This window comes from Hippocampus comes, unplaced genomic scaffold (genome assembly GCF_001891065.2).
Source record: "Hippocampus comes isolate QL1 unplaced genomic scaffold, H_comes_QL1_v1.1 scaffold261, whole genome shotgun sequence".
In the NCBI taxonomy this organism is placed as follows: Eukaryota; Metazoa; Chordata; class Actinopteri; order Syngnathiformes; family Syngnathidae; genus Hippocampus; species Hippocampus comes.
The window spans coordinates 743,012-753,514 of NW_017805824.1; the positions used below are offsets into that span (position 1 = coordinate 743,012).

Sequence of the window (10,503 nt, forward strand, 5' to 3'; positions counted from 1 at the left end):
CCTGGAATTGTGCAGTGCCGTAAATCATGTTTGCGGCGCATCTGTGTGGAATGATCACATTCCAGATGTGTGCACCCCTCGCAACCTCCAAGGTCTGCGAACCCACATCCGCTTTCCGAAGCTCCGACCGGGGGCCACGTTAATCACTGTCGTTTCGTTTCAATACTTCTGGGGGAACAAGTGAGAGTGTTAGACCAGTGGACTGTTTTTGTTTTTTTGTTTTTTTTTTTTGGGAGGAGCGAGACCACCGTGTCTGCAGGCTGACTTCCTGTCACGACCGCCGGGCCAAAAAGGCCTTGGCTGGTGTCCTCCCAAACGGTCTAAGGAGTTTGCGGCTCCCTGCAGTGAATGCACTCGGTTCCATTATAGCTAAATCTCAGGAATTAATGAGTCTTTGGTAACTCATTTTTTTATTTCCTCTCACACAGTGCAAAAGACTTATCTTCACCAAAGTTTCTGACAAACACCCAGAAACTCACACATTCACCCAAAAACTCTTTCCCTTTCTCTCTCTCCCCGTCACACACACCAACTCTTACTAAAACCGATAAGGACTCACTTCCACCAAAACAGCTCTCATATGCAGAAAAACCTCTCTCACCAATAAAGTCTCTCACGACTCACAAAAAAACTCCCTCTCTCACCCTATAAAATACTCTCACTGGCACTGATAAAAAAAAAAAACAAAAAAAACAAAAAAAAACGTCTTATTCACATAGACCTCTCACACCCCAAAACACCTCCACATACACCTAAAACATCTTATGAATACTCAAAAAATCCCACGAATAAACTGTCTCTCTCTCACACACACACACACACACACATTAAAAAAACTAGACGACGAACACAAACCTTCCACTTACCAAAAAAAAAACACCCCAAAAAACTGTCAAAAACTCTCACACTGATCAAAAATTCACTCATAAAAACAAACAACAAAAAAAAAACCCCTTCCACACAAAAAAAAAAAACCTCACTCACTTGACCTGCAGCGTGTCAAGGGTGTGGCTAATGAGGCATTATAGCCCATCCACAGTACAGCATCCCGATTATGTATTTACAGACGGGGAAGGGGAAGGGCCATGACTTGGGAAAACGTTTATCTACCCCACTCCCAAAGTGTTTCAAAGTAGGTTTTAAATATGGCCAGTATTTTAAATTAGGGTTTGAAACTCAACTTAGTACAGTATTTCAGAGTTGAGTTTTACACGAGGCTAAGGGTTTCAAGTTTTAGGTTTTCAAATTAGAGTTCCAAACCAGAGGTGTGCAGACATCCTAATAATCATCATAACAATCTTAATAATCCTAATGGTAATAATAATGAAAAGAAGGAGAAACCAAGGCGTGGTGTGAAACAAACTATGTACAAATACTAAGCAGCTTGAATAATAGGTGGAGGGATACATTCAAAATATCTAAGAGGAACAATAATTGTGAAAAACAATACTGATAATAATTCAAATATTATTGTAGTAATATTTTAGTGATAGTCATAAACGCATTGTCATTGACATTGATGATGATGATGATTAGATATTAGTTTCACATACAATTTAACATTTTAACAACCCCCCCCCAAAAAAAATAAAAATCTAATTTGTATTTGTACTGCGTTATATTTCGTTTTGTATCATCAGAAGAATTAAAATTATATCGCATTCATCAAGTTACTTTATGCTCCACAAGACGGCGCTGTCGAATTCAAAGACTTGCAGACCCTTCATAAAAAGTATGGAGTAAGGATTTCATTTTATACGTTATTTGCACAATTTAACCTCACTGTACTCGTCTCAAATGTAAATATTTACGTGGTAACTGTTGTTGATTGGTGAAACAGCTCAATCCACTTGTGATTTTCCATCTGCGACTGTCAGGTAAAGCATTTGGTATGCTTTCAAGTGTCAGGGCTGGTCCAGTTCGTGGTGGTGCTCGTGGACCACCGGCCTGCTGCAGGGTATCCTGGTGGGCGGGTCGGTGCGCTCGTTTCAGCAGGCGGGGCGAGCCGGAGCGAGAGTCGGGGCTGCGAGCGTCCTTCTCCTCCTCCTCCTCAAACTGTCTCCCTCAGTGAGTAGTACTGCGCTAATTAAGTTGATAAAGCGCGACCCGGTTACTTTGCTTGCTGCTTTAATATTAAATAAAGATATTTTGTTGTTATAAAAACGACAGGCGAAGAGGACGACTGCTAGTGGTGAGTAGCTGACGCTTTCCAGTGATGTTCGTACGTGTTTGTCGTGAGCGACCAAACTCAACAAGTTGAAACCAAAGACAATTACAGCACCCCTGCTCGCTTTCGATACGGTTTCGGGCGTTTATGTCACGTTTTAAACCACGTTTTAAATCGCAGTTAGTTGCTTGAGTGCTTTGAAGCCACCTGTTGCACCGAGTAGCGATGTGACTGTCTTCAAAGTGCGTCAGTTTAAAACGTGAATTGTTCTTAGCTATCGAACTTTCTCCTCATAAATATACTACTTGAGTTAAATTGATAGAACTACTTTTATGATTTTGACACTCACGGAGTTTCAATGGGCGGTGGTGGGGAGTAACGAAGTACAAATACTTTGATACTGCAGCCCACGTACTTATATGTAAACAGAGTGCGAGTACGTTTGCCACCTCTGCCAAGAGGCAATTCTCAATGAGGTTACGTAAGTTTTTCATATTTTCCCAGAGTGTAAATCCCTGCTTAAGTGATTTAGCTCGACTTTATTTTGACGTTCTTCTCCAAATGGCGCCGATTACAGCGCTTTTGTTTTCCTCTTGTGGGCTTGAGCAGGTTATCAGCATGGTCAGGCCTCCTCACGCTTCACAAGTAATTCCCACGGTGAGATAAAAATGTGCTCCGTAAGATCAAAAGCGAGGATTTGAAATTCTAACCTGGGCCCTGTGGTGAAGCCCCAGCACACAGCTTGTAAAAACATTCGGGGCATCTCACTTTTCTCATTAGGGAAAATAAGACAGCGATTCATTCATTTTGTGTATATTCTACATTTAGTGAAAATTTATTTTACATCTCCCACACTCTTGAAACACAATTCACTTAAACTTGAAAGTGTAAATCACTCAAATTTTCTTTAGCCCTCATTCTCTCTCCAAAAATGGACACTTGAAACAACATATTTAAACATGTTCAAACACCAAAATGTTCAAATGGGATCAATTGGTGTGACACTGCAGCAGTTTGACAAACATTGGAGAATAATCATCTATGTCAGAAAGGTCTTTAATATATTTTTTTTGTCATTATGCTAGATATTTTATTTATTTATTTGAAATATACACCTGCGATTGGCTGGCAACTGGTTCAGGGTGTCCCCCGCCTATTGCCCGAAAACGGCAGGGATAGGCTCCAACACCCCCGCGACCCTTGTGAGGATAAGTGGATCGGAAAATGGATGGGTGGAATACATTTAGAGAAATGTAAACTCCACACTGGAAGGCTCTAATTGGAATCCCAGCCCTCATCATTTTGAGTCAGAGAGCTAACCACGTTCCACCGTGCTGATGGTAAAATACAATGACAGGAAAATGGTTGCACAGTCCTTGGACTGAAATGAAATCTTCTGTTGCTAGCACAAATTGCCCTAAAATTCACACCTTCTCAATTATCTGCCTTTATGTCAGGAGCGGAACAATATCATTGTCCCTGCTGTAATCTTGGAACTATTACTGTTGTTGATACAACTGTTGTTGTGCCCATTGTTCTCTCATTCCGTCCTTGGCTGATCAACACCTCGATCTTGTTTTCTCTCCCTAGCTAGCCTCTGTTCCTCTATTTTGTCTATGCTTCTTAAATCTACCATACGTGGAAGACGACTAACCCACAAAGGCCAGGTTCTGTGTGAGGTTTCCTCCTTAGAGGAAGTTTTTCTTTGCTTCCGTCACCAAGTGCTTCTTCATTTGGAGTTCAGTTGGTTTTCTTAAATACGTATGGATATGTATTAGGAGTGTGGTTCTTGACCTGCTCAGTATATGATTTAGCTTTACAGTAAACACCTTCCTATAACCTCCTGCTTGGTATGTTTACATTCATAGGGGTGTCAGCCATTAGTCGGTCCTGGCCTGTTAAACCCATAGCGTGATGTATCCTGCCTTGAGACCTTTGTTGTCATCCTTATCAGAGCCCTCTTCCAGGCCCATCTCAGTTTGTCTTTATATTGTTGCATCTGGTAAATGAGACATTATCAGCAAGGCAAACAGGAACTTGCTGAAAGCCCATTGTCTCCCGCAACACATGGTGCCTGCTGATGGCTTTGTCTCTGACTGTCTTGGCCGACATAAATATTTCTGAGCAACATCCTTTTGTATTTGTACACGCTTTCATTTATTACTTGTTTTGCTGCTCATTTGTTGATGTTTGAAAAACATGTTGCTTATTGTAAATGACAAGTGAAACCGTTTTTACATTTACTTTCACTTTTTTGAAGTCCAATTTTACTGTCCATACAAATGTCAGTTCTTTTCACACCTGATGGAAAACATCAATGATTATTTACAGCAAAGTTCTAATGCTCTATTGGTGTCTCAGACTGTGAGGCAAGAATTTTTTTTTTTTTAAATTGAATTATACAGTCTCTGATTTCCAACTAATAGACCCTCTGATTCTTCCAGAGAAAGGGCACCTAATCCAGGGAGAGGGATTTATTTTCCTTCTGCATTCCTGATGGAGTCCTACAGAGTGACTGGCATTCCTACTAGTGGACCACAGCGGGGCTACACCCAACCATCTCACTCCTCTAGGCCCCACAGCAATTGTGGTACATATGGTCTGAGCATTCGAGTCCAGGGCATAGATGGACATCCCTACGTAGTTCTGAACAACCAGGACAATGGTCCTCAGTCCTTTGACGCCGATAGCAATGGCTACATTGAGACAGAGGGCTCTTTTATTGATAACTACCATGAGTATGATTTTCGAGGAGATAAGGAGGGTGGACCCAGGAGCCCCTTCGGCGAGTACAGGTCTCAGAAGATGATGCAGTACGCATCCTCTCAGAACGGCTCTGCAGATACACAAGCAAGGAAAGCGCAAACCCTTCTGAACTTTCAGAGGCATCCCGAGATACTGCAACCCTATGATCCAGAGACCAATTCATTGAACTTTCAGAGTCTACCTTCAAGGCCCCTTTCTGTTGCTGAGACCGGAACTCAGTCCACAGCCACTGTATCTACACTATCCCACAACATGTCTTCAAGCCAAGATCAGAACAAAGCTCCTACACAATTGAACAAAAGTCAACTTTCGTCTACGCGCTCGACTGAGGCAAAATACCAAAAACCCAAATTAACTCCTCAGTCTTTGGGTCCGACCCTGCATTCTCAGCCACAGACCAAGGCGCAAGTGGCTCAGCCGCAGTCCAAACCTTGTCTCAGCAAGCAGAGTTCACCTCAGTCCAAGCCAACGCTCAAAAGTCATACCCAAGCGCCCACTGTGTCCAGTCCCATGAGTGAGCAGAACAAAACCCAGTGCAAGTCTCCCACTTCAGTGAACAGTGCCAACTCAAGCCTCGATCGCAAACGCCGCGAGCCAGATGTCCTTCCGTTGAGGAGGTCCGACTCCAGTGGACCTGTTCTGCAGTTGTCTTCTCGCTCTCGCCACTCCTCATCATCCTCCACCTCTAAGGTCCATGCGGATGAAAACGTCGATGCGCTTTACGCGGACACCATTAACCGTCACGAGAACCGGCGCTACATCCCTTTCGTCCCTGGGTCGGGCAGAGACATTGACAGGGGCCCGATTCCCGGTGTTGATGAGCTCATTGAGAAGTTTGACGGCAAAGACGGCAGCCACCATCGGCGTGGCAGGGCTGGGCGAAGAAACCGGATCAATCCTGAGGACAGGAAACGCTCTCACAGTGTGGATAGCGCCTTCGGACGAGAGGAAGGATCGAGGCCCCTGGATGAATCGAGCCGTCGTCGTGGCACATCAATGGAGCACGTCCTGCGGCCCTCACAACTCCGGCTGCACAGGACAGCTGGGAATCAGGAGCCCTGGTTCATGCTCAATTCCAAGTCACCATCTCGTACCACTAGTGCCCCTGGCTCTCCCCAGAGCACCTTATCCACAGGTGTCGGCTACATCCAGGGATACCAAAAACCCCAATGCCATTCTGCAGTTGTAACGCTCAAAAATAAAGACTCAGTGGACACAGCGTCTTCAGCAAGCAAGCTGTCAACATCTTTATCCAAGTCCACAATTGTTGGCAAAAAAGCCACCACAGACACTGATGTACAGGTAATATACATAATAGATCACCATAACAGTAGGTGTTACCCATGCCCTGTTTGCACCAGTTCAGTTACATACAAATAGTATCTTGTACGTTTCAGTTACTGTAAGTTGTGAAGTATAGCAAAAAAAAACCCCAAAAAAAAACATTATTCATTTTTGTGAGGTGGAAACGTGGCCTTTGACTTTAAAGTCCCTGTAAAATGAAAATAATTATACCTTCTAAATTTTACATACCACAAATAGCCCTGCCAAATTTGAATGATGAACAAATCACAATGCATGGAAAATTATGCTTCAAAATGAAGAAAATTATTACATAGTGTTGGAAACGAGTCTCGTGTCTGACCTTCAGTATCCCATTGGGACCCATTTTAGCAACACTCCCAACAATCAGAAATTCTTAAATGATGAAACACATTTATCTCAACAATTCATTACTACATAGTTCTCAAGCTTTGCATGTTTTTCAGCAATTACCTTCACAGAAGACTAATTTATTTTGAAACATCTCTGATATCATTGTAGTGAATCTTTAATATAGCTTCCCAATCTTAAAGGAGATAAGAACCCCCGATGAAATGTTTTATTTTTATTTCAATATATTCTATACAGCCCCACTCGTCTAAACACAGCATTATGACTATGACGTTTGTGGGACATGGAAAAAAAGCGAGAAAATCCACCCGTTTCTGTCCATCCAAGGGGGCGGCCATTTGCTGTCCACTGCAAATGACATCACAGTTGCTCAAGGCTCGGGGAACAACCCATCATGCCTCACCTTCAGAAACCAGGTCAGAAACCAGGTCAGCTGTGATTGGTTGTAACTTAAGCTTTGACCAACTGTGATCTAATTTTCAGTTGACTGAAATTGGTAAAGTGGCCACCTTCTGAGATGGCTAAAATCGGGTACATTTTGCGACATAGGTCATGTTCCACAAACACAATATTAATGAGAATGCCATGTTTTGACTAGTGGACGCGCATTTCACATATTATTGCCAATAAAAAAAAATTTGGTTGACTTGCTCTTTCAGCTTGAAGACTAAAAATTGACATGGGACAATTTGTCTTATGTCAGCCACTGTTAGAATAAAAGGTGGTATGCCATTTTATTGATACGCAAGCAGGAACGCAATTTGACACCACGTTTTGATTCAGGGTTGTTGTAGTAAATCGGATGTCTCTGTTACCACGTTCAGATCATTTTCTCATTTCCTGTCCCATTCAGGCAACGCCAGATCTCCTTAAAGGTCAGCAGGAGCTTTCACAACAAACACACGAAGAGACAGCAAAGCAAATTTTGTTCAATTACCTAAAGGACGGGTGAGTTATTGCAGCTTGACCTCGTTCTGCTTGGCTCCCTATTTTCATGGCTGGTTGATGCTATAAAAACAGAAGAGTTTGAATCTTTTGGCTCTAATTTGAACCACAAACTGGGCCCATTGTTCCTACATTTCACAAATAGCACATTTGAAGTCATGCATCATGTTGGGAGAAGTTGTTCAGTGGGAGTTCATGGATTTTTTTTTTTCATCAGAGTTGGGCTGTTTATGATAAAAGAGAAGGAATGTGTTCTTTTACCCACCCAGCCAGGCGATCCAGCTGTGTGGATATTATTTTTTCTTCACAATCTCACTTTGCCTCAGTGTTTTCTCTCCGCTATAGTGTAAATCAAGGGCTAAACCTTTGTGTTTGTTTCTGTAATCAGACACGTATCAGCTGCCAAGAGAAGAAAGCATCGAGGATTCGGGTTAAACTGAGTCAAAGGAGAGTAATATGAAAGTCTTTGCAGTTCAATCAATATGGCGGTTATCGATTTCCTGCATAAACTGTGAGAGGTCGTAAATGAAAGACATAGCTGTTCAGATTTGATACACATTTTTCTCGATTTTATTGCAGTTGTTGGCACAGCGAGTGGTCGTTTAGAAAAAGGACAGGAAACTGTTTGGGTGTGACGGGGATACAGGTCAGGAGTCAGAGGACGACAAAGGAAAGGAAACCCAGATGGAAGTGCTGGGATAGCAACTGAGCTACATTCTCAAGGCCGCAAAGACAAACATGCGCCAACGGGAGATGTGGATGTATAATCGAAGTCATCTGTGGGAGGAGAACAGAGGTTGAGAGAATGTTTCTGTGTCACTGACCTAATTTAAAGAAATAATACATCACTGTTGTCATTAGAAAGCTGCGCGACTTCAGATTTATTGATACTGATGCTTTTCATTTCACTGACTTTTCCAAGGGGGGAGTAGATCCTCCTAAAGTCTGTGCCAAAGAACATTTTTATTCACTGAAATGATCAGTTAGGCAGACACAAAAGATGATACGTAAAGAGGTGGAATAGCTCGCCGGTTTCTGTAATCGTGACCAAACAATCAGGAATCCAGGAAAAGTCCATCTCTCGCAATGTGTTATTAAGGAGTTTTTCCAAGAAGGGTTAACACATCATGTTTGGTCTGACCTGCAGGGAGGAGCCACAAAATTAACTACTCCTGCACAATCTAAAAAAAACAAACAAACAAACAATCAGAGTTGTTCAAAGATCTTAACTTTACACAGATAATCCTGCTTATTTTTGAGTTGCAGTGTTTCACCGAAACACTCGAATACTTCAATTACCAAAAATGGTCAAAGCTAAACCTCTGCCATTTTTCCCCACACAGACTAAAATTATGCAGTTACATGGTAGAAATGTGTAAAAAAAAAAATAAGTTGGTGCAGGTGGCAGCAAGCCAGGGCGAAAGAATCCGGAAAAGACAGAATGTCTGCTGTGGACAAAAAGAATACCTGCACCACATGCATGTTATTGTGTTTAATAATAATAGAAGAGCGGTACTCATTCGAACTTTTTAAGTTTGTTCCTTACAACTGTAGTTGTTGATTGCAGTGCTGAAGAGCTGCATTGCGTCATATTGAGAGGTGTATTTGTTTTGCTCCTCATTATGTAATTTATCAGGTAAACAAAACACTTTTGTGTGTGATTCTACAACACTGTGATGCTCTGCTACTTTGATTGTTAATTACTTAGCCTTGAAAAGGTATTAAGTAAGCTCTTTTTGGGTCTCACTAGATTGTCCAGGTGTACATAATTTTGTGGCTCAATTCCAGCAATTTTGTTTTGGTGTGCAGTAAACGCTCCCCGAAGCACATGCTTTTCATAAAGATGCCATATAGTTGAGTTTGGCTACGTTCAGACTGCAGGTCTCGAGACTCAGTTCAGATTTGTTGGTGAAATCCGATTCTTAATTGCATCCTCAGTCTGTTTGGTGTGTGAACCAAATGCTTCCCAAAAGTGACCTGCATGCACAGAAAAAGAGATGAATCGCCAACAATGGAGTGTTTCCGGAACTAAATATGGTCCAGGATGTAGGGGTTCATCTTTTTAATCATCCCATATCTACAGAGGAGCAATGTGGGAAAAGGTAGAAATACATGGGAAATGAGGAGAGTCCTTTAACTCTCCTCATTTCATAGAGATGACCACAAAAGATGATGTCACGTCATTGCCGCATACAATAAATAAATCGTCTGCATGGCTGCATTACTACTATAGTACAAATCACCATAAATTTCCATTTTATGTTGGGGATTAAAATAAAGTCGAATATAAAGTCCACATTGTTACTAAATAACTGCGGGTTCATGGACAATTGTCAATCTCACTCCCCTGCGCAGAGTGCATACAGGAATTTTGAGACCCTACAAGTTGGATACATGCGACCTGGCCGATAGACGAAGGTTGCATTGCCAAAAAATTGGATATGTATCCAATCTAGGACCACATATAGACCGGATTTGAAAAAATCAGAATCAAGCCGTTAGCACTGTCATAAAAGAATCACATATGGGCAAAAAAATTGTATTTGGGTCGCATTTCCCCATAGTCTGAACGTAGCCTCTCAGGCTGAAACAAGGCTGTTTGTGCACTGAGGTGGCAGATCAAAGCAGCATGACCCTTCCCGACCCCTTTCTAAGTTGGGAATGACTGATCGCTATTCCAAACCACCATGACCACCTGCAAAACTGTTTCTTTTTTACCCTCCGCTGACTGGTCTGTGTGTGTCTTTGTCTGCAGAAGCGCCGATAATGATGAAACAACCAAGAGAAAGGTCAACCTGGTCTTTGAGAAGATTCAAACATTGAAGTTTCGAGCCACGGCAGGCCCTCCTGATGACAAAGTGAGACATTTTTAGAATCTCTGTTTTTCTAATTGTCCATTACCATAGGTTTTGACTGTGCAGATATATATATATATATATATATATATATAT

General features: G+C 42.0%; 1 protein-coding gene across 1 annotated transcript in view; it reads left to right on the forward strand.

Moving 5' to 3' along the window:
- Window positions 1-2,009: 2,009 nt before the first annotated feature.
- cgnl1 (cingulin-like 1) overlaps window positions 2,010-10,503 on the forward strand; it is a 34,942-nt gene continuing 26,448 nt past the window's right edge. Inside the window, exons 1-4 of the mRNA XM_019886802.1 lie at window positions 2,010-2,191; window positions 4,612-6,235; window positions 7,461-7,555; window positions 10,308-10,410. Coding sequence (XP_019742361.1) covers window positions 4,664-6,235; window positions 7,461-7,555; window positions 10,308-10,410 — 1,770 coding nt within the window. The 5' untranslated portion in view covers window positions 2,010-2,191; window positions 4,612-4,663. The remainder of the gene's footprint in view (window positions 2,192-4,611; window positions 6,236-7,460; window positions 7,556-10,307; window positions 10,411-10,503) is intronic.